General features: G+C 38.7%; 1 protein-coding gene across 2 annotated transcripts in view; it reads right to left on the bottom strand.

The window, feature by feature from the left end:
• The window catches only part of ARHGAP42 (Rho GTPase activating protein 42), a 353084-nt gene that overhangs the window by 220347 nt on the left and 108095 nt on the right, over positions 1 to 24642 (bottom strand). For both annotated transcript variants that reach the window (XM_055547592.1, XM_055547593.1), the window contains exon 3: positions 4865 to 4926. In XM_055547592.1, the coding sequence (XP_055403567.1) occupies positions 4865 to 4926 (62 nt within the window). The remainder of the gene's footprint in view (positions 1 to 4864; positions 4927 to 24642) is intronic.

A 24642-nucleotide genomic window follows, 5' to 3' on the forward strand; every position in this document is an offset into this window, starting at 1 on the left:
CATTAGCCAGACCCATCAAGAAACAAAGGGAGAAAAATCAAATCAACAAAATTAAAAATGAAAATGGAGAGATCACAACAGACAACACACAAATACAAAGGATCATAAGAGACTACTGTCAGCAATTATATGCCAATAAAATAGACAACGTGGAAGAAATGGAAAAATTCTTAGAAAAGTACAACTTTCCAAAACTGAATCAGGAAGAAATAGAAAATCTTAACAGACCCATCACAAGCATGAAAATTGAAACTGTAATCAGAAATCTTCCAGCAAACAAAAGCCCAGGTCCAGACAGCTTCACAGCTGAATTCGACCAAAAATTTAGAGAAGAGCTAACACCTATCCTACTCAAACACTTCCAGAAAATTGCAGAGGAAGGTAAACTTCCAAACTCATTCTATGAGGCCACTATCACCCTAATACCAAAACTTGACAAAAATGCCACAAAAAAAGAAAACTACAGGCCAATATCACTGATGAACATAGATGCAAAAATCCTTAACAAAATTCTAGCAATCAAAATCCAACAACACATTAAAAAGATCATATACCATGACCAAGTGGGCTTTATCCCAGGGATGTAAGGATTCTTCAATATCTGCAAATCAATCAATGTAATACACCACATTAACAAATTGAAAAATAAAAGCCATATGATTATCTCAATAAATGCAGAGAAAGTCTTTGACAAAATTCAACATCCATTTATGATAAAAACTCTACAGAAAGCAGGAATAGAAGGAACATACCTCAACATAATCAAAGCTATATATGACAAACCCACAGCAAACATTATCCTCAATGGTGAAAAATTGAAAGCATTTCTCCTATAGTCAGGAACAAGACAAGGGTGCCCACTTTCACCACTACTATTCAACATAGTTTTGGAAGTTCTGGCCACAGCAATCAGAGCAGAAAAAGAAATAAAAGGAATCCAAATTTGAAAAGAAGAAGAAAAACTCTCACTGTTTGCAGATGACATGATCCTCTACATAGAAAACCCTAAAGACTCCACCAGAAAATTACTAGAACTAATCAATGAATATAGTAAAGTGGCAGGATATAAAATCAACACACAGAAATCCCTTGCATTCCTATACACTAATAATGAGAAAACAGAAAGAGAAATTAAGGAAACAATTCCATTCACCATTGCAATGAAAAGAACAAAATACTTAGGAATATATCTACCTAAAGAAACTAAAGACCTATATAGAGAAAACTATAAAACACTGGTGAAAGAAATCAAAGAGGACACGAATAGATGGAGAAATATACCATGTTCATGGATTGGAAGAATCAACATAGTGAAAATGAGTATGCTACCCAAAGCAATCTATAGATTCAATGCAATCCCTATCAAGCTACCAATGGTATTTTTCACAGAGCTAGAACAAATAATTTCACAATTTGTATGGAAATACAAAAAACCTCGAATAGCCAAAGCAATCTTGAGAAAGAAGAATGGAACTGGAGGAATCAACCTGCCTGACTTCAGGCTCTACTACAAAGCCGCAGTCATCAAGACAGTATGGTACTGGCACAAAGACAGAAATATAGATCAATGGAACAAAATAGAAAGCCCAGAGATAAATCCACGCACCTATGGATACCTTATCTTTGACAAAGGAGGCAAGAATATACAATGGAGAAAAGACAATCTCTTTAACAAGTGGTGCTGGGAAAACTGGTCAAACACTTGCAAAAGAATGAAACTAGAACACTTTCTAACACCATACACCAAAATAAACTCAAAATGGATTAAAGATCTCAACGTAAGACCAGAAACTATAAAACTCCTAGAGGAGAACATAGGCAAAACACTCTTCGACATACATCACAGCAAGATCCTCTATGACCCACCTCACAGAATATTGGAAATAAAAGCAAAAATAAACAAATGGGACCTAATTAACCTTAAAAGCTTCTGCACATCAAAGGAAACTCTAAACAAGGTGAAATGACAGCCTTCAGAATGGGAGAAAATAATAGCAAATGAAGCAACTGACAAACAACTAATCTCAAAAATATACAAGCAACTCCTGCAGCTCAATTCCAGAAAAATAAATGACCCAATCAAAAAATGGGCCAAAGAACTAAATAGACATTTCTCCAAAGAAGACATACAGATGGCTAACAAACACATGAAAAGATGCTCAACATCACTCATTATCAGAGAAATGCAAATCAAAACCACTATGAGGTACCATTTCACGCCAGTCAGAATGGCTGCAATCCAAAAGTCTACAAGCAATAAATGCTGAAGAGGGTGTGAAGAAAAGGGAACCCTCTTACACTGTTGGTGGGAATGCAAACTAGTACAGCCACTATGGAGAACAGTGTGGAGATTCCTTAAAAAACTGGAAATAGAACTGCCTTATGACCCAGCAATCCCACTGTTGGGCATACACACTGAGGAAACCAGAATTGAAAGAGACACGTGTACCCCAATGTTCATCACAGCACTGTTTATAATAGCCAGGACATGGGAGGAACCTAGATGTCCATCAGCAGATGAATGGATAAGAAAGCTGTGGTACATACACACAATGGAGTATTACTCAGCCATTAAAAAGAATGCATTTGAATCAGTTCTAATGAGGTGGATGAAACTGGAGCCTATTATACAGAGAGAAGTAAGCCAGAAAGAAAAACACCAATACAGTATACTAACGCATATATATGGAATTTAGAAAGATGGTAATGATAACCCTGTATGCAGGACAGCAAAAGAGACACAGTTGTATAGAAAAGTCTTTTGGACTGTGTGGGAGAGGGCGAGGGTAGGATAATTTGGGAGAATGGCACTGAAAAATGTATAATATCATATATGAAGCGAATCGCCCATCCAAGTTCGATGCATGATACTGGTTGCTTGGGACTGGTGCAGTGCGATGACCCAGAGGGATGGTATGGGGAGGGAGGAGGGAGGGGGGTTTGGGATGGAAAACACGTGTATACCTGTGGTGGATTCATGTTGATTTATGGCAAAACCAATACAATATTGTAAAGTAATTAACCTCCAATTAAAATAAATAAATTTATATTAAAAAAAAAAAAAGACAACTAAGATCATGGCAAATAAATAGAGAAAAAGTGGAAACAGTGACAGATTTTCTTTTCTTGGGCTCCAAAATCACTGTGGATGGTGACTGCAGACATGAAATTAAAAGACACTTGTTCCTTGGAAGAAAAGCTATGACCAACCTAGACAGCATATTAGAAAGCAGAGACATTTCTTTGCTGACAAAGGTCTGTCTGGTCAAAGCTATGGTTTTTCCAATAGTCATGTATGGATGTGAGAGTTGGACCATAAAGAAACCTGAGCATCAGAGAATTGATGCTTTTGAACTGTGGTGTTAGAGAAGACTCTTGAGAGTCCCTTGGACTGCAAGGAGATCCCACCAATCAATCCTAAAGGAAATCTGTCCTGAATATTCATTGGAAGGACTGATGCTGAAGCTAAAGCTCCAATACTTTGGACACATGATGGCAAGAACTGACTCATTTGAAAGACACTAATGCTGGGAAAGATTGAAGGTGGGAGGAGAAGAGGATGACAGAGGATGAGATGGTTGGGTGGCATCACCAACTCAATGGACATGAGTTTGAGCAGGCTCTGGGAGTTGGTGATGGACAGGGAGGCCTGGTGTGCTGCAGTCCATGGGGTCACAACAAGTCGGACATGATTGAGTGACTGAACTGGTAACAAAAAATAAAAATAAAACTTCTTAGCCCAGCTCTTAAACCCTACATATTCCGCAAACTACCAACCAATCTTCTACTACTACCTTCTAAGAACCTTCTGCCTTATTCTACAAATGTACACAGTACTTTCTCACCCTGTGGCCCCTGCTCAGGGTCACTTACATAACTACCATGCCCTAGTTGTGTGATCTCCCTCAACTCAGACAATGCTCTCTAGAAGTCAGGGCCACCTTAAGGACACTCTCCTCAAACTGCACTTCCTCATCCGTGGGCGAAATGACACCAAACTGTGCTGGTTTCCCAGCACATTTAATTCACAGCCTGACTATTTTATGTACGTGAATCTCAACAAGGTGGTGAGGCCAGCAATATCAAAGATGATGTTTTAAATAAGCCTGTAATCCTCATTGTAACTGACAACCAACATCTTTATCTCCATCAACACTTATTCATTATGTGCCAGGTACTTAGACAAAGCTTTACAATGATCCTGTGGACTATATATTACTATTTTTCCCATACACAAATGGGCAGCCTGGTTCATAGACAGGGGCCTAATGGGTACAAAACTATCTCTGTGATTTGTATTCTTAATACATTTATATTAGTGATAAATGTATTCCTAATAACTATGCTCTGATCCTATTTATTAGTTTATTAGTTAATCTGTCAAAGTAGAAAGTTTTCCCGTTCTTCCCAGTCAAGCACAATCTTCTGAGCCTTCAAGACCCAATTCAAACGTCACCTTTTCAGAAAGTCTCCTTATAACACCCTGGCAAAGTTAGTTGCTCCTTCTGAGAACTATCTTTAATCCTTGTAATGTGTCTTCACTACAACACTAAGGTTATTTAGCAGACTGCTCAGTTAGAATGGGTTTCTTAATGGCAGTTTGTTCAATACTTTAATTTTCAGAACAATTAAATGGAAAGTAAAATGAATGAAATTTATAACTACTGGCCAAATAAAACAAAAAGAAATGGTATATCTTATTAGCAATATTTGATCATCATACTCACAAATCTTTTCTGTATTATTCAGTACGTGTATCACATTATAAAATGAGTTATGGCTGAGTGTAATTCAGAAGACCTATTCTTCTTTTCAATATGTTCAAACAAAGCTTTATTCTTTAAGAAATGGGGAAGAGACTTACCAATCTTCTCCTTTCCTCTTCTACTGCGATGAGTAGTCTTGCGAATTCTTTTAGTGACTGAGCTATTTAAAAGATAATTGCACAAGAATAAACATTACAATAAAGATACTCATAAATTTGTATATATTCTGTGGTTTTATGTTTTTATAAGCACAAGACAGTATATACAATGGATTTCAACGACTAAAAGTTATAGGTAAGAAATGGCTACAAACTGAAGCTTAGCACATACCAAGTATAATATTTGTTCTTCATAAGCACTAGGGAAATATAGTTTATAAATTTAATAAATAAAATTTACACATTAACAAACAAAAGTATTGTACTGGAATCACTTCTAAATAAAATTTTTACAAATAATAAATTCATTAAATCTAAATGCACCATCTATAAGAAGCAATAAATCCAGTTCTATTTGGATGTATTATACTTAGTTAAAGTGAGTAAAAGCCACTCGGTCGTGTCTGACTCTGCGAATCCATGGATATACAGTCCATGGAATTCTCCAGGCCAGAATACTGGAGTGGGTAGCCTTTCCCTTCTCCAGGAGATCTTCCCAACCCAGGGATCAAACTCAGGTCTCCCACATTGCAGGCAGATTCTTTACCAGTTGAGCCATGACGGAAGCCCAAGAATACTGGAGTGGGTAGCCTATCCCTTCTCTAGTGGATCTTTCTGATGCAGGAATTGAATCGGGATCTCTCGTATTGCAGGTGGATTCTTTACCAACTGAGCTTTTAGGGAAGCTCATTATACTCAGTAGCAGCTAGTAATGCAAAGTCTCCTACTGACTTCTTTCTAGAAGCTCAACATGTATAAATACTTAGAAATGGATTCTGTATTCTGTCTCGCTGTATTACTCTCATATCCAAGGTACTTTAGACCTTCGCTAGTCGGAGTGGTCAGAGAATGACCAGCATCAGTATTTTGGGAGCTTGTTAGAGATACAGACACTCAGACCTCATCCCAGAATCTGCATTTTAAAAGGATCCTCAGGTGATTCCTTTATACATTAAAGTTGAGAAGCATTACTTTAGAAAACTATCTGAAACTGTATTGCTGTGGTTTGCAAAGTATTCAAAAACTATGGAAGGACAAACAAAGAAATTAAAAAAGTGAAAACAGCATATTCTTTAAAAATGCACAGAGCTGTGAAAGATGAATTCATCCACATTAATATAAATTATTAAGTAAAGTCAGAATGTTTGGAGTACAAAACTAACAAAAGAAATAGTGAATGCAAATTTTGTTTTGATTTAAGCTAGACCCTTCCCATCTATGTCTTTATTCTTTAGGCTCCCACCTCTTTCTTCATCCACATTAATAGTGAAAATACCATGAGACCAGAAGTTTGGTAATTCTGGCATAAAGTCTATAATAAAGGCAGGTGAGTAGTGATAATAAATCAAGAGTCTCATCAACAAAACTTATTGAATGCTTATAAGAATGCTTTCTATTCAAGAATTTAAAATTACAAACTTGGATTTTTTTTCTTTCTCTCTTCTCAGAATTACTAGGTTTACATTAACTAAACTGGTTTGAAATGCTACCTCTATGATAACTTCACACTGTATTTTATTCAGTTACCAGGACAGATTAATCTAATAAACATATGAATGGCCTTAGAGTTAAGTGTAACTTTTTTAAGTGTTTAGAAAATGTGATTTTCATTTCTGCAAAAATACCTTTAAAATATTATAATACGATACAACTCAGTTTTGACAACAATAAGCTGAAGAGAAAAACATTTTATTAATACAAATAGACGATTTTAACTGGTGTGTGCAATAACATATTATATTTTTGTAACTTCAGTAAAAAAACAAACAAACAAAAAGTATCCAAACACCATCTGGCAACTATCTACTGCCAACTGAAGATCTGTTGAAGAATCTGGAAAAACAAGCCCCATGAAAGTTTGGATGGTGAAAGGTAATGTTATAATGCCTACAGAGAAAGAAGCCAAGAGACACTGAAGGCAGCAGGCACTCCTGAGGTGAGAAGACAAGAGGAGATATAAAGAGTGGTTCAAAGTCTGAAAAGAAGCACTTTTACCCCCAGATTTTTAACTCAATGTCTCCCAAACTTTTTAATAAGTATCAAAAACATACAAAAACAAAGAACCTTACCCTCATATGCTTCTTTTTATCAAAAGCTATTGGGTTAACACACTCTACTGAAACACAGGAACAAAACAAGAGCAAAGGATATGAATTCTAGCAAAAAAAAAAAAAAAGCAAATGAATTCTCAGGACAATACAAAACTATTCCAGAACAACAGTTGTGCCAAACTTCCAAAGGCTTTTGTCTACATTGGGGCAACAGATTAGAAGCTCCAGGAAAGATCTCCAGAGAAAGAAAACAAAGAACTGATCAATATCCTGACACATCTAAATGCAATGAGAAGAAATTTACATTCCTTTTTTTTTTTAAAGAAAATTCAAAGACAATTATAGTTAATGATCAAAAATATTCAGGGGGGAAACATTCCAGAAAGCTCAAAGCTTGAATTTGCTACATGCAATGTCACCCCACTCTAGTACTCTTGGCTGGGAAATCCCATGGGTGGAGGAGCCTGGTAGACTGCAGTCCATGGGGTTGCTAAGAGTTGGACACGACTGAGCGACTTCACTTTCACTTTTCACTTTCATGCATTGGTGAAGGAAATGGCAACCCACTCCAGTGTTCTTGCCTGGAGAATCCCAGGGACAGGGGAGCCTGGTGGGCTGCCGTCTATGGAGTCGCACAGAGTTGGACACGATGGAAGCAACTTAGCAGCAGCAGCAAATGTTTACATAGCATTTACACTGTATTAGGCAGTATACGGAACATAGAGATGATTTAATATAGTATGGGATGGTATGCACAGGTTATATGCAAATACTATAAGGTTTTACATAAAGGACTTGAGCAGTCAGGGAGTCTGGAATCCGGGAGTACCGGAACCAATCCCCTCCAAATACCAAGGAACAACTGTATTGACTCTTGGGAAAGCAAAGTGATACAGCTAACACTATCAAAATAGTTCAGATAACAGAGTTGTGAGTAATATGTACTAAGTCACTGAAATATAAACACTGACAGAGTCATTAAGAACAGGATACCACAAAAACTGGTTAAAACCAACTAACTCCAAGATGGCGGAAGATTTAGCTTTCAGGGGACTCTGAGCCTCATTATACATGTATTGTAATGAATTAGCATGCTAAGTGACACACCCACAGGTGCCATGACAGTTCTGAAGCCAAAAAGCAAGCAGCGGCCCAATTTCTGGAAATCTCCACGCCCTCCCCCAAATAGTTAGAATAATCCTGCCCCTTGTTAGCCTGCGAAATTACCCAGCCTTATAAAACTAACCACTCCACATTTTGGGGCAATCTTGCCTTCTGAAACAGACCACATTCTGCCTGTGGAGTGTGTATCTCTCAAAGTAAATGTGCTTTCATTTAACTAAGACTTGCTCTTGAAATTTTTCCTGATGGAAGCCAAGGACCCTCACTCAGGGACCTGTCCAAGACCCGGGGCATAACCATCTTCTAGCACCCCATTCTCCTGCAATAGTCCTTCTGTGGAATTAGTGGCAGGGACTGGTAGAAATGGAGATTGCTCGTTTCTGTTAAGCTGAAAATAAATCTGTAACTTCTCAAACAAAATTGCAAATAAAAATGCTTTACCTCCCTACTAGCCAACACCACAAGCAGGCACAGACCAGGTATTATTAATTTTCTCAAAGGGTTAAATAAATATCTAGCACACCAAAGCCTATCAGCAGGTATTTTTGAAACACATGAGACAATAACTTAATGTTAGACTGGCAGGGGTACACAGTGTGTGTGTATTAGTCGCTCAGTCGTGTCCAACTCTATGAACCCCATAGACTGTAGCCACCAGGCTCCTCTGTCCACAGGATTCCCCAGGCAAGGATACTGAAGTGGATTGCCAAGCTGTCCTCCAGGAGATCTTCCCAACCTGGGGACTGAATCCAAGTCTCCTGCACTGCAGGCAGACTCTTCATCATCTGAGCCACCAGTGATACTCCAGAAACTCCCAATTGGTCAACCCAGAAAACGTTCACCACCCCATGTAGCATGCCCTAGTAGTCCTGGGGTGTATTTCAGGATGATGAACTCAGAAGTCCAAAGGCTTCCCCAAGGTAACTACTACTCAAAAACTGTGGAGTTGTCTTTTTTTTTTTTTTTTAATTTTATTTTATTTTTAAACTTTACATAACTGTATTAGATTTGCCAAATATCAAAATGAATCCGCCACAGGTATACATGTGTTCCCCATCCTGAACCCTCCTCCCTCCTCCCTCCCCATTCCATCCCTCTGGGTTGTCCCAGTGCACCAGCCCCAAGCATCCAGTATCGTGCATCGAACCTGGACTGGCAACTCATTTCATACATGATATTTACATGTTTCAATGCCATTCTCCCAAATCTTCCCACCCTCTCCCTCTCCCACAGAGTCCATAAGACTGTTCTATACATCACTGTCTCTTTTGCTGTCTCGTACACAGGGTTATTGTTACCATCTTTCTAAATTCCATATATATGCGTTAGTATACTGTATTGGTGTTTTTCTTTCTGGCTTACTTCACTCTGTATAATAGGCTCCAGTTTCATCCACCTCATTAGAACTGATTCAAATGTATTCTTTTTAATGGCTGAATAATACTCCATTGTGTATATGTACCACTGCTTTCTTATCCATTCATCTGCTGATGGACATCTAGGTTGCTTCCATGTCCTGGCTATTATAAACAGTGCTGCGATGAACATTGGGGTACTCGTGTCTCTTTCCCTTCTGGTTTTCTCAGTGTGTATGCCCAGCAGTGGGATTGCTGGATCATAAGGCATGTCTATTTCCAGTTTTTTAAGGAATCTCCACACTGTTCTCCATAGTGGCTGCACTAGTTTGCATTCCCACCAACAGTGTAAGAGGGTTCCCTTTTCTCCACACCCTCTCCAGCATTTATTACTTGTAGACTTTTGGATTGCAGCCATTCTGACTGGCGTGAAATGGTACCTCATAGTGGTTTTGATTTGCATTTCTCTGATAATGAGTGATGTTGAGCATCTTTTCATGTGTTTGTTAGCCATCTTTATGTCTTCTTTGGAGAAATGTCTATTTAGTTCTTTGGCCCATTTTTTGATTGGGTCATTTATTTTTCTGGAGTTGAGCTGTAGGAGTTGCTTGTATATTCTCGAGATTAGTTGTTTGTCAGTTGCTTCATTTGCTATTGTCTTCTCCCATTCTGAAGGCTGTCTTTTCACCTTGCTAATAGTTTCCTTTGATGTGCAGAAGCTTTTAAGGTTAATTAGGTCCCATTTGTTTATTTTTGCTTTTATTTCCAATATTCTGGGAGGTGGGTCATAGAGGATCCTGCTGTGATGTATGTCAGAGAGTGTTTTGCCTATGTTCTCCTCTAGGAGTTTTATAGTTTCTGGTCTTACGTTGAGATCTTTAATCCATTTTGAGTTTATTTTTGTGTATGGTGTTAGAAAGTGTTCTAGTTTCATTCTTTTACAAGTGGTTGACCAGAGTTCCCAGCACCACTTGTTAAAGAGATTGTCTTTAATCCATTGTATATTCTTGCCTCCTTTGTCGAAGATAAGGTGTCCATATGTGCGTGGATTTATCTCTGGGCTTTCTATTTTGTTCCATTGATCTATATTTCTGTCTTTGTGCCAGTACCATACTGTCTTGATAACTGTGGCTTTGTAGTAGAGCCTGACGTCAGGTAGGTTGATTCCTCCAGTTCCATTCTTCTTTCTCAAGATCGCTTTGGCTATTCGAGGTTTTTTGTTTTTCCATACAAATTGTGAAATTATTTGTTCTAGCTCTGTGAAGAATGCTGTTGGTAGCTTGATAGGGATTGCATTGAATCTATAGATTGCTTTGGGTAGTATACTCATTTTCACTACATTGATTCTTCCAATCCATGAACATGGTATATTTCTCCATCTGTTAGTGTCCTCTTTGATTTCTTTCACCAGTGTTTTATAGTTTTCTATATATAGGTCTTTAGATTCTTTAGGTAGATATATTCCTAAGTATTTTATTCTTTCCGTTGCAATGGTGAATGGAATTGTTTCCTTAATTTCTCTTTCTGTTTTCTCATTATTAGTGTATAGGAATGCAAGGGATTTCTGTGTGTTGATTTTATATCCTGCAACTTTACTATAGTCATTGATTAGTTCTAGTAATTTTCTGGTGGAGTCTTTAGGGTTTTCTATGTAGAGGATCATGTCATCTGCAAACAGTGAGAGCTTTACTTCTTCTTTTCCAATTTGGATTCCTTTTATTTCTTTTTCTGCTCTGATTGCTGTGGCCAAAACTTCCAAAACTATGTTGAATAGTAATGGTGAAAGTGGGCACCCTTGTCTTGTTCCTGACTTTAGAGGAAATGCTTTCAATTTTTCACCATTGAGGATAATGTTTGCTGTGGGTTTGTCATATATAGCTTTGATTATGTTGAGGCAGGTTCCTTCTATTCCTGCTTTCTGGAGAGTTTTGATCATAAATGGATGTTGAATTTTGTCAAAGGCTTTCTCTGCATCTATTGAGATAATCATATGGTTTTTATTTTTCAATTTGTTAATGTGGTGTATTACATTGATTGATTTGCGGATATTGAAGAATCCTTGCATCCCTGGGATAAAGCCCACTTGGTCATGGTGTATGATCTTTTTAATGTGTTGTTGGATTCTGATTGCTAGAATTTTGTTAAGGATTTTTGCATCTATGTTCATCAGTGATATTGGCCTGTAGTTTTCTTTTTTTGTGGGATCTTTGTCAGGTTTTGGTATTAGGGTGATGGTGGCCTCATAGAATGAGTTTGGAAGTTTACCATCCTCTGCAATTTTCTGGAAGAGTTTGAGCAGGATAGGTGTTAGCTCTTCTCTAAATTTTTGGTAGAATTCAGCTGTGAAGCCGTCTGGACCTGGGCTTTTGTTTGCTGGAAGATTTTTGATTACAGTTTCAATTTCCGTGCTTGTGATGGGTCTGTTAAGATTTTCTATTTCTTCCTGGTCGAGTTTTGGAAAGTTGTACTTTTCTAAGAATTTGTCCATTTCTTCCACGTTGTCCATTTTATTGGCATATAATTGTTGATAGTAGTCTCTTATGATCCTTTGTATTTCTGTGTTGTCTGTTGTGATCTCTCCATTTTCATTTCTAATTTTATTGATTTGATTTTTCTCCCTTTGTTTCTTGATGAGTCTGGCTAATGGTTTGTCAATTTTATTTATCCTTTCAAAGAACCAGCTTTTGGTTTTGTTGATTTTTGCTATGGTCTCTTTTGTTTCTTTTGCATTTATTTCTGCTCTAATTTTTAAGATTTCTTTCCTTCTACTAACCCTGGGGTTCTTCATTTCTTCCTTTTCTAGTTGCTTTAGGTGTAGAGTTAGGTTGTTTATTTGACTTTTTTCTTGTTTCTTGAGGTGTGCCTGTATTGCTATGAACTTTCCCCTTAGGACTGCTTTTACCGTGTCCCACAGGTTTTGGGTTGTTGTGTTTTCATTTTCATTCGTTTCTATGCAAATTTTGATTTCTTTTTTGATTTCTTCTGTGATTTGTTGGTTATTCAGCAGCGTGTTGTTCAGCCTCCATATGTTGGATTTTTTAATAGTTTTTCTCCTGTAATTGAGATCTAATCTTACTGCATTGTGGTCAGAAAAGATGCTTGGAATGATTTCTATTTTTTTGAATTTACCAAGGCTAGCTTTATGGCCCAGGATGTGATCTATCCTGGAGAAGGTTCCATGTGCACTTGAGAAGAAGGTGAAATTCATTGTTTTGGGATGAAATGTCCTATAGATATCAATTAGGTCTAACTGGTCTATTGTATCGTTTAAAGTTTGTGTTTCCTTGTTAATTTTCTGTTTAGTTGATCTATCCATAGGTGTGAGTGGGGTATTAAAGTCTCCCACTATTATTGTGTTATTGTTAATTTCTTCTTTCATACTTGTTAGCATTTGTCTTACATACTGCGGTGCTCCCGTGTTGGGTGCATATATATTTATAATTGTTATGTCTTCTTCTTGGATTGATCCTTTGATCATTATGTAGTGACCATCTTTGTCTCTTTTCACAGTCTTTGTTTTAAAGTCTATTTTATCTGATATGAGTATTGCTACTCCTGCTTTCTTTTGGTCCCTATTCGCATGGAAAATCTTTTTCCAGCCCTTCACTTTCAGTCTGTATGTGTCCCCTGTTTTGAGGTGGGTCTCTTGTAGACAACATATGCAGGGGTCTTGTTTTTGTATCCATTCAGCCAGTCTTTGTCTTTTGGTTGGGGCATTCAACCCATTTACGTTTAAGGTAATTACTGATAAGTATGATCCCGTTGCCATTTACTTTCTTGTTTTGGGTTCGAATTTATACACAATTTTTGTGTTTCCTGTCTAGAGAATATCCTTTAGTATTTGTTGGAGAGCTGGTTTGGTGGTGCAGAATTCTCTCAGCTTTTGCTTGTCTGAAAAGCTTTTGATTTCTCCTTCATACTTGAATGAGATCCTTGCTGGGTACAATAATCTGGGCTGTAGATTATTTTCTTTCATCATTTTAAGTATGTCTTGCCATTCCCTCCTGGCTTGAAGAGTTTCTATTGAAAGATCAGCTGTTATCCTTATGGGAATTCCCTTGTGTGTTATTTGTTGTTTTTCCCTTGCTGCTTTTAATATTTGTTCTTTGTGTTTGATCTTTGTTAATTTGATTACTATGTGTCTTGGGGTGTTTCGCCTTGGGTTTATCCTATTTGGGACTCTTTGGGTTTCTTGGACTTGGGTGATTATTTCCTTCCCCATTTTAGGGAAGTTTTCAACTATTATCTCCTCAAGTATTTTCTCATGGTCTTTCTTTTTGTCTTCTTCTTCTGGGACCCCTATGATTCGAATGTTGTAGCGTTTAATATTGTCCTGGAGGTCTCTGAGATTGTCCTCATTTCTTTTAATTCGTTTTTCTTTTATCCTCTCTGATTCATTTATTTCTACCATTCTATCTTCTAATTCACTAATCCTATCTTCTGCCTCTGTTATTCTACTATTTGTTGCCTCCAGAGTGTTTTTAATTTCACTTATTGCATTATTCATTATATATTGACTCTTTTTTATTTCTTCTAAGTCCTTGTTAAACCTTTCTTGCATCTTCTCAATCCTTGCCTCCAGGCTATTTATCTGTGATTCCATTTTAATTTCAAGATTTTGGATCAATTTCACTATCATTATTCGGAATTCTTTATCAGGTAGATTCCCTATCTCTTCCTCTTTGGTTTGGTTTGGTGGGCATTTATCCTGTTCCTTTATCTGCTGGCTATTCCTCTGTCTCTTCATCTTGTTTAAATTGCTGAGTTTGGGGTGTCCTTTCTGTATTCTGGCAGTTTGTGGAGTTCTCTTTATTGTGGCGTTTCCTCGCTGTGTGTGGGTTTGTACAGGTGGCTTGTCAAGGTTTCCTGGTTAGGGAAGCTTGTGTCGATGTTCTGGTGGATGGAGCTGTATTTCTTCTCTCTGGAGTGTAATGAAATGTCCAGTAATGAGTTATGAGATGTCTATGGTTTTGGGGTGACTTTGGGCAGCCTGTATCTTGAAGCTCAGGGCTGTGTTCCTTTGTTGCTGGAGAATTTGCTTGTTATGTCTTTCCCTGGAACTTGTTGGCCCTTGTGTGGTGCTTGGTTTCAGTGTCGGTATGGAAGCGTTTGATGAGCTCCTGTCAATTAATGTTCCTTGGAGTCAGGAGTTCCCTGGAGTCAGGGATTGGACTTAAGCCTCCTACTTCCAGTTATCGGTCTTAATTTTACAGTAGTTTCAAAACTTCTCCTTCTATACAGCACCACTGATAAAACATCTACGTTAAAGATGAAAAGTTTCTCTACTGTGAGGGTCACTCAGAGAGGTTCACAGCGTTACATGGAGAAGAGAAGAGGGAGGAGGGAGTTAGAGGTGACCCAAATGAGATGAGGTGGAATCAATAGTGGAGAGAGTGGGCTAGCCAGTAGTCACTTCCTTATGTGCACTCCACAACTGGACCACTCAGAGATGTTCACGGAGTTATACAGGGAAGAGAAGAAGGAGGCAGGAGACAGAGGTGGTCAGAAGGATAAAAGGGGGAAATGAAAAGGCGGGAGACAGATCCAGCCAGTAATCAGTTCCTTAAGTGTTCTCCACCGTCTGGAACACACAGAAATTCACAGAGTTGGGTAGAGTAGAGAGGGGTTAGGGAGGAGATACAGGTGACCTGGTGGAGAAAATGGAGAGTCCAAAGGGAGAGAGAGCAGTCAAGCCAGTAATCTCGTACACTAGTGAAAAATGGGTCCTGAAGATTGGGTTCTTAAAGGTACAAAATTGGTAACAAATACATAAAAACAAAAATTAGAAATTAGAGTAGAGTTTGGAATTTCAAAAATGCGATGTTAATGAAAAGGAGAAGGAAAAGAAAGAGAGAAAAAACGAACAAAGAAAAACAAACAAGGTCGTGAAAGTAATAAAGAAACTACAGGTACAAAATTGATAACTAATACCAAACAGCAAAAATTAAAAATCCAGAGTAGAGTTTGGAATTTCAGAAATACAACGTTAAAAAAAAAAAAAAAAAAAAAAAGAAGAAGAAGAAGAAAAATAAAGAGAGAAACCAAACAAACCAACAAAAACAATGTCGCAAAAATTATAAAGAAAATACAGGTACAAAATTGATATCAAATACCAAAAAGCATAAATTAAAAATCTTGAGTAGAGTTTGGAATTGCAGATATACGATGTTATATAAAAGAAGAAGAGAAAGAAACAGAGGAAAAAAAAAAAAAAAAGTCACAGCAATTATGAAAAAAACTATAGGTACAAAATTGATAACATATATCAAAAGGCTAAAATTAAAAATCTAGAGTAGAGTTTGGAATTTCAAAAATGCAATGTTAAAGAAAAGAAGAAAAAGAAAAAAAAAGAAAAAAGAAAAAAAAAAAAAAAAAAAAACCACGGTCAAAAAATTATAAAATATATATATGAAGTTTGCTGAAGAAGAAAAAAAAAAAAAATAGGGTCTTTTTTTTTTTTTTTTGCAAAGTAATAGTTATAAAAGTGAAAATTAAAGGACAATAGAGGACTTAAAAAAATTTTTTTTTAATTAAAAAAAAAGAAAGAAAGAAAGATTGATCGTAAAAATAGTAAAAATATATCTAGGTCTTTCTCTGGTTTTGTTGTGAGTATTGTGGGTTCAGTTCATTTTTGGCAGTTCCTTAGTCCGACTTATATTTCTCAAGATCTATAGGCCCCTTCCTATGTAATCCGTAGTAACCACAGGGTTTTAATCTATGGCCTGTAGCTTCCAAGGCGTTTCCCTCTGTTAGAGCTTCTTCTGTTTGCTGGTCTCTTCAGTGTCTGGTTCCCGCCCTGACACAAAGGGGACGGTGGAGGACCCTATTTTTTTTTTTTTTTTTTTTTTAATTTAGGCTCACTTGTTCAGCCGCGCTGTGGGGAGGGAGGGAGGGATGCTGCAAACAGATAACACTGGCGTGCGCTCGAAGTGCCTCGGCCACACTGGGTCTGCCCCCGCTCACGGCGCGTGTAACCTCCCTGCCCACACTGCTTGGGCTCTAGGTTGTTCCGCCGGGAACAATCAGAGGCCGGCCCTGGACTGAGCTCCCAGGTCCAAGCCGCTCAGGTTCAGGCACTCGGGTAGTCCTCAGAGGCGCAGACTCGGTTGGGCCTGCGTTTTGTGTTCTTCCCAGGTCGAGCAGCTCAGGCGATGAGGTGCTTGGCGGGCGCCAATGCTGCGACTTATCGCCTCCCCGCCACTCGGTTATCTGGGTGTAAAACCGGCGCACCTTCTCAGGCAAATGTTGACCGTCCAGACCCCCAAGAAGTTTTAGTTAGCAAAGAAGCCTGCTTACAGTTTTATAGATAGTGTCTCTCTGGGGCTGCGATTGCCCCCTTCCGGCTCTGGTTGCCTGTCACCGGAGGGGGAGGTCTGCAGCCGGCTATCTCTGTTCAGTCCTTTGTTCTGTGCGCGGGCCTGGCGGTGTCTTAGGTTAGGGCTGGCTTTTCGCGTGGTAGATATCCCACAGTCTGGTTTGCTAGCCCAAATTATTTCGCTCAGATAGCGCTCAGGACATTCGGCCCGATTCTTACTCTAAGGGACACAGCCTGTGCCGCACTTCCCTGCCCAGCCCCCGCTTGCTAATGCCGTGTGCAGGCGTCTGCGCTGCTTCTCCGCTGGGGGAGTTCCCGTAGGGCTCACAATCCGCGATTTTTAATTGTTTATTTTTTTTTTTTCCCCTCCCTTTTATGTTGCCCTCTGTGCTTCCAAAGCTCGGCACAGATTCGGCAGTGAGAGGGTTTCCTGGTGTTTGGAAACTTCTCTCTTTTTAAGACTCCCTTCCCGGGACGGAACTCCGTCCCTCCCTCTTTTGTCTCTTTTTTTGTCTTTTATATTTTTTCCTACCTCCTTTCGAAGAGTTGGGCTGCTTTTCTGGGTGCCTGATGTCCTCTGCCGGCATTCGGAAGTTGTTTTGTGGAATTTACTCGATGTTTAAATGCTCTTTTGATGAATTTGTGGGGGAGAAAGTGTTCTCCCCGTCCTACTCCTCCGCCATCTTGGCTCCTCCCTTCTGTGGAGTTGTCTTAAATCAGATTTTGGTTACAAGAATCTGCCGGCAGTGCAGAAGATCTGGGTTCGATTCTTGCCTGGAGAATTCTGTGGAGAGAGGAGCCTGGCGAGCTCCAGTCCACGGGGTCACAAGGAGTCAGACATCACTGAGTGACTCACACACACACACACCCACACACACACCCACACTCATACCCACACACACCCACACACACACACTCACACACACGGAAACTCAAGTTCTCGGTTTGCTGTTGTATTTCTACATCCAAACTTAATGATGCCATTTTATACTTTACTTGAGTGGTTTTCTGATCTGCTTCCCTTATAAATACTATTTATAGGCTCAGTACAATAACAGTAGATTATAACAAGAAAGTCGGAAGAGAAATCTTAACTTGCAGAAGCACATGCATGTTTGGCTCCTCACAACAAAAGCTACTCGCCTTCCAGCAGTTTTCTGGGTCTGCCCCAATTTGACAATAACTTTTGCTCCCTCTTTTTCTTCGGTTGATTTTTTCAGGGAAATGACTTCATAAAAATTAAACTAAGATTGTTCTCTTTAAAGATTATAGTCCTAGTTCTATACAATCAAACTGTTTCTTGGTCCAAATGAAGCTTTCAGGTTCATCTTTTGTTCTGTAAGACAATCAACAGCCCAGGGATACTAAATATTAGTAATTTATTTCATGAATTAGGGGCACTGGCCAACTAATTTTTAAACCTGTACCTAATGTTTTCCCTATATCTTTAGATTTATGATGTTGAAGTATCACATAAGCAGTTTACTAAGCACAATATACCACAGAATAAAAACAGGAATTAACAATCCTATAAGACAAGAATAAAACAATTCAAAGTATTATCACATAAATTGGGTTTTAGGAGAAGGGGCTAATGGAGAGTCATTCACTTGCCTGCCCCACTCTCAAAGTCTAACAGGTACCTCTGACACAAATCAGGCAGATTCAAGCTGCCCAGTGTATCCCAGCAACAATCTAGAGATTAGAAGCCAGTTATTAGAATCTCCAATGCATGGGACCCACAAATGCCTTAAGCGACGATGAAAACAAACCTTCTCCACCAGGCCCTGGGCACACCACATATACAAAATGACTCTTCCAACACTCATCACAGGGTCTTATACAAAATGGCTACTGATTTTGTAACTGCTTGAGCCACTGTTTTTGAAAATTTTGCTTAAGCAAAATCTGAAAATATTTTTTATTACATGCAAATTTCTGATACCCAAACATTTTCTCTTATAATAAATTATTTGTGATGCTCCATATTTTATTAATTTAATATCCACATAAATAAAAACCACTGCATTATCTGATTTAGGAGGTTCAAACTAACACTGAATATAACAGCTGGTCCTGTGATGCAGTGGTAAAGAATCCACCTGCCAATGCAAGAGACTCAAGAGACTTGGGTTCAATTCCTGGGTTGGGAAGATCCTCTGAAGGAAATGCAACCCACTCCAGTATTCTTGCCTGGGAAATCCCATGGTGAGAGGAGCCTGGCAGGCTACGGTCCATGGGGTAGCAAAGAGTCAGACGGGACTGAGCAACTGAGCACACACACCTGCAATTATAGATTCTGACCATACCGAGGTGGTATGACAGGAGTTTGATTTAGTGAGAGTAATACTCCAAAAACAATACTTAATACACAGTGGGCTTTCAATAGATGGATTTAAGGAAACATTCCCACCAGCTATTTTCTCTGTAAGGAGAAACATACCAACTTATTCTAGGCTACATAAAATATTATGAAAAGAATAGGCCAGAGACTGAAAAATTATGTTAGCTATTCACATTCTTGCCACCTGCGTGAAGCTTTCCTGGCTGTATTCACCAGTAATAATCTTTCCCCTTCCTGACCATCTGGACTATGAGATTACTGGAAAGCAATCAAAATATAGCTTTATATATAAAATTTAACTTTCAAAAAATTACTGAGGTCAAGAACACTGCTATAGGTTTCCTTTTTATCTCTACAATGTGATATTGAAAAAACACTTTTGGAACAAAAGAAGTCCATTACTCAGATGCATTTACGACAGCCCCAAGAGCATAAACATTCACAAAGATAACAGCTGAATTCTACCTAGATGGTGAAGAAGTATGATAATGGCTTCTATATTTACTAATACCATAAATTCTGAAACATTTATGAACTATCTAAAATATCTATTTCCTAAAATTCTTTTCAAGAAGCTTAAATTCATCCTACTATTTTCAACTGTAGAAAACCTGTTCAGAGTCTGGGAGTAAGAATGAGTGAGAATAAAGAAAATTGGTCCTTGTTCATTGTTGATATAAATTCCACTACCTTAAAAACTAAGCATTATACTCTATTAAATATTTTAACAATTTAACAGCTTGGGCTTTACAGATTTCACAACTAGAAGAAATGAAAAAGAGTATCTCCCCTGCATCTAACCATCATTTATATTATAGTCAGACAATGATGTGCTAAGTATTTCTTCTAGGAGCCTTTCCTCAAACTTAAACAAAGATACATACTCAAAAACAAACAAACAAACAAAAAAACAAAAAAACAAAGAACAGATCACAAATTCAGTGATATACAGAATTATGTTCACAACACATTTTTCTCACTTTATTAGAGTGAGCAAATCACTTATGAAGTTCAGATATGCTGATGAATAGAGGGAAGTGGGTTAGCAGTAGGATTTAGACTTGGATAAACCAAAAGGAAAACATGAAAACCTGTAAAAGTCTATAAAAGTCAGACTGAACCAATGCAACCACATTTTGTAATCCAGATGATGCCCTTGACTTTTCTATTTAGGTGTGAGTGGGTTCTGTCAAGCTCTTTCTCTGGGACCGACTTTTCATGAAAAATAGTAGCAAGGCAGTAAAACATCAGTACTGAACTGAGGTTGTGAGCCAAAGCAGGTGAATTCATCATATCCTTCTGGGCCACATGGAGAAAAATTAGAGCAGAATCAACCTACATAGCCAAGGGACCCCAGCACTACACAAGCATGCAATGATCTAACAGGGTATCACATCAGCAGTTCACAGCTGGAACTCCCACTGAGGGAGTTTTCATTGTTTGAACACTAAAAAGATCAAAGGTAGCATACTGGCTGAAGTATCCAATAGAAAGTTTTGTTGGTTCAGGAACAATTTAACCCATAACCAGAGCAGGCAGCATGGTCAGTCTGTGGTATGTCTGAATAATAAATACTGTGTCTGCAAAACAGACAGAGTGATAGAAAAAATGACAACAATTCTCCCACCAGATATTGTAAGTCTTTGGTAACAATTAATATCCCTACTGATGGGCTGTCCACTCTGTCTGCAATACTGGCACTATTTGCAACCACAAACTCTAGCTATTCTTTTCTGAAAGCCACACATCAAATAAGATTTTTCCACTCCATTTGTGGCTTCAAGCTCCATGGATGCCTAGTTGCAAAGTCAATAAATTGCTTCCTAAACCAACAGAAAAAAAAGTCACAGGCCCGCTGTGGAATTCTGGCAGGTCACAATAATATACACCAGTACTCAGAGCAACTGATCTTTTTTCTAGCGCTTCACAGGCCTGTGGAATCCAAGGTCTCACAAGCACATTTAGTTCTCTTTGAGGTAACTGAACTGGGTTCTCCACAATGTCCCCAGGTTAGTGTTTTCTTTAATTGCCAAATACATCAAAAAGCAAGATTAACCTTGAAAAAAAGCCCCTTTAAATGAATTTAAACATGAATTTAAATTCTTTTATCAATACACCCTGCCAATGCATCCTTGTGTAGCACTGTACTCAAGTGAATTCAGTTCAATTCAGTTCAGTCACTCAGTCGTGTCTGACTCTTTGCGACCCCATGAATCGCAGCATGCCAGGCCTCCCTGTCCATCACCAACTCCCGGAGTTCACCCAGACTCACTTCCATCAAGTCAGTGATGTCATCCAGCCATCTCATCCTCTGTCGTCCCCTTCTCCTCTTGCCCCCAATCCCTCCCAGCATCAGAGTCTTTAGCAATGAGTCAACTCTTCGCATGAGGTGGCCAAAGTACTGGAGTTTCAGCTTTAGCATCATTCCTTCCAAAGAACATCCAGGACTGATCTCCTTTAGAATGGACTGGTTGGATCTCCTTGCAGTCCAAGGGACTCTCAAGAGTCTTCTCCAACACCACAGTTCAAAAGCATCAATTCTTCGGCACTCAGCTTTCTTCACAGTCCAACTCTCACATCCATACATGACCATAGGAAAAACCATAGCTTTGACTAGATGGACCTTTGTTGGCAAAGTAATGTCTCTGCTTTTCAATGTGCTATCTAGGTTGGTCATAACTTTTCTTCCAAGGAGTAAGCGTCTTTTAATTTCATGGCTGCAGTCACCATCTGCAGTGATTTTTGGAGCCCCAAAAAATAAAGTCTGACACTGTTTCCACTGTTTCCCCATCTACTTCCCATGAAGTGATGGGATCTGATGCCATGATCTTTGTTTTCTGAATGTTGAGCTTTAAGCCAACTTTTTCACTCTCCTCTTTCACTTTCATCAAGAGGCTTTTGAGTTCCTCTTCACTTTCTGCCATTAGGGTGGTGTCATCTGCATATCTGAGGTTATTGATATTTCTCCCAGCAATCTTGATTCCAGCTTGTGCTTCTTCCAGCCCAGTGTTTCTCCTGATGTACTCTGTATATAAGTTAAATAAGCAGGGTGACAATATACAGCCTTGACGTACTCCTTTTCCTATTTGGAACCAGTCTGTTGTTCCATGTCCAGTTCTAACTGTTGCTTCCTGACCTGCGTATAGGTTTCTCAAGAGGCAGGTCAGGTGGTCTGGTATTCCCACCTCTTTCAGAATTTTCCACAGTTTATTGTGATTCACACAGTCAAAGGCTTTGGCATAGTCAAGAAAGCAGAAATAGATGTTTTTCTGGAACTCTCTTGCTTTTTCCATGATCCAGCGGATGTTGGCAATTTGATCTCTGGTTCCTCTGCCTTTTCTAAAACCAGCTTGAACATCTGGAAGTTCATGGTTCATGTATTGCTGAAGCCTGCCTTGGAGAATTTTGAGCATTACTTTACTAGTGTGTGAGATGAGTGCAACTGTGCAGTAGTTTGAGCATTCTTTGGCATTGTCTTTCTTTGGGATTGGAATGAAAACTGACCTGTTCCAGTCCTGTGGCCACTGCTGAGTTTTCCAAATTTGCTGGCATATTGAGTGCAGCACTTTCTCAGCATCATCTTTCAGAATTTGAAAGAGCTCAACTGGAATTCCATCACCTCCACTAGCTTTGTTCCTAGTGATGCTTTCTAAGGCCCACTTGACTTCACACTCCAGGATGTCTGGCTCTAGGTGAGTGATCATACCATCGTGATTATCTGGGTTGTAAAGATCTTTTTTGTACAGTTCTTCTGTGTATTCTTGCCACCTCTTCTGCTGCATAGTAGATATTATTTTAGTAATAAGAAATTACTATCACTGTGCAATTTTCTAATTAAGTATTAAAGAACTGGAAGAAATGCAGAGCCTGCAAATGAAAACAGTTATAAAATTAAACTTTTATCTAGTTGACCAGGGACTTTGCCCAGAGTTAGGAGCTGCCTTGTCCCTGCTTCTTCACTTGCTCCATTATTCCATCAGCTGAGCTATCAGCCATCTGGGCAGTACTTGGATGCCAATGCAGATACCGAACAGGCTCAAGGGCAGAATCCTCACTTTGGAATCCACTGGCTTAATATCAAGTGATTGCTTCCTGCTTTCTCTTGTTCCTGTTGATCCTCTAAGAGTACCCAGAGTTTTGCAGGGGTTATAACCAGTAATACAGTCTCCTTTTAAATTCCCGACTCCCGATCCTAGCGCCTCCCTCCACACTTGGGTTCACACATTCCTCGGGTCCCCAGGCACTAACCTCTGGTAGACTTTGATTGATCAATATGGGTCCCAACATTAACTGTCACTGCACCTTTGGGCTGAGATTCAAAACTTGTGGCCAAACTGTTAACCTTTCACTCTTTTCCGGTCTAACCAGATACACAGTCTGGCTTCTCTTTTCCTCACTGGTTTAACAACTAGACTGAAAAAAAACTGTATATCCTGTAAACCAGGGGCTTCACCCACAAATGAAAGCTACTGCTGCTACTACTGTTATAGATTGTTAAGATAACGACTAAAATACAGGAGAATTATGATGCTAAGATGAAAGTCACAATGGATGCACAGAAATAATTCTAGACTATAGGTCTAGTGATTTTCCTTCATACAGTCTCTCTGAATAGGAATAGGACTTTTTAGTAAGATCTGCTTTAAAACTGTCAAATTACCAGGAGCTTGAGAATTCTAATATTTTCTCTCTATACAGACAGATAGATGATGTAGATATATAGACAGGATTTGTTATTTCATATAACAAGATATAAAGTAAGTAAGATTTAGATATAAAGCAAATAATAATTAGATATAAAGTAAATAATAATTCACATAAGTCCAAGTTTTGACAAATAAATACATACAAATACAGAAAGGCAGCCTTTCACTTTTACACAATTCCAAAATTTGATTCCAGCTGCTTTCTCTCATGACTTCATCACACTACTCATTTCTTCAAATTAATTTCATCTGATTCCTAGTTAAGATTTTTTTTTTTTTTTTTCAACTAGAGATTTTGTGTTGATATAGTAAACATTGTTGTGTATAACATGGTCTGTAAGTCACATATATTCATTTAGTTTTCTTTCCGGGCACACATGTTAGTTAAAAAATGAAGCACTGTGCAATTCTGATGTTACTTTGTCTTAGCTCTTGTTTTGTGGTGTTTGACCTGTTTCCCAAAGCCAAAACAACTCCCAATTCAGAAAGCATTTTCCTAAGATGTAGACCACTCCCATTTTGGAGGGCCTCTTCCAAAAGGTAGAGATGCTACATAAACTGGGTCATTGAATGGAACTAATGACGGGCAGAGCTGAACTCAATGATATGAGGTACGGAAGTAAGCATTATCTTCATTTTGCACATGAGGAAAGGGGCAATCAGCTGGCGTAGTTTGTCCGATGATATCACAGTTAGTAAGTGGAGAAGCAAGTATTCAGTTCTGACTGATTCCAAAGTCTGTTCTCCTCCAGCAAATCATTATTGCCAATGGAGGTAAGTGGATAAAAGGTAGTGCCAGCCTACTACCCAGCTATATTACAGGAA

The sequence above is a fragment of the Bubalus kerabau genome, chromosome 15, assembly GCF_029407905.1.
Source record: "Bubalus kerabau isolate K-KA32 ecotype Philippines breed swamp buffalo chromosome 15, PCC_UOA_SB_1v2, whole genome shotgun sequence".
Classification (NCBI taxonomy): Eukaryota; Metazoa; Chordata; class Mammalia; order Artiodactyla; family Bovidae; genus Bubalus; species Bubalus kerabau.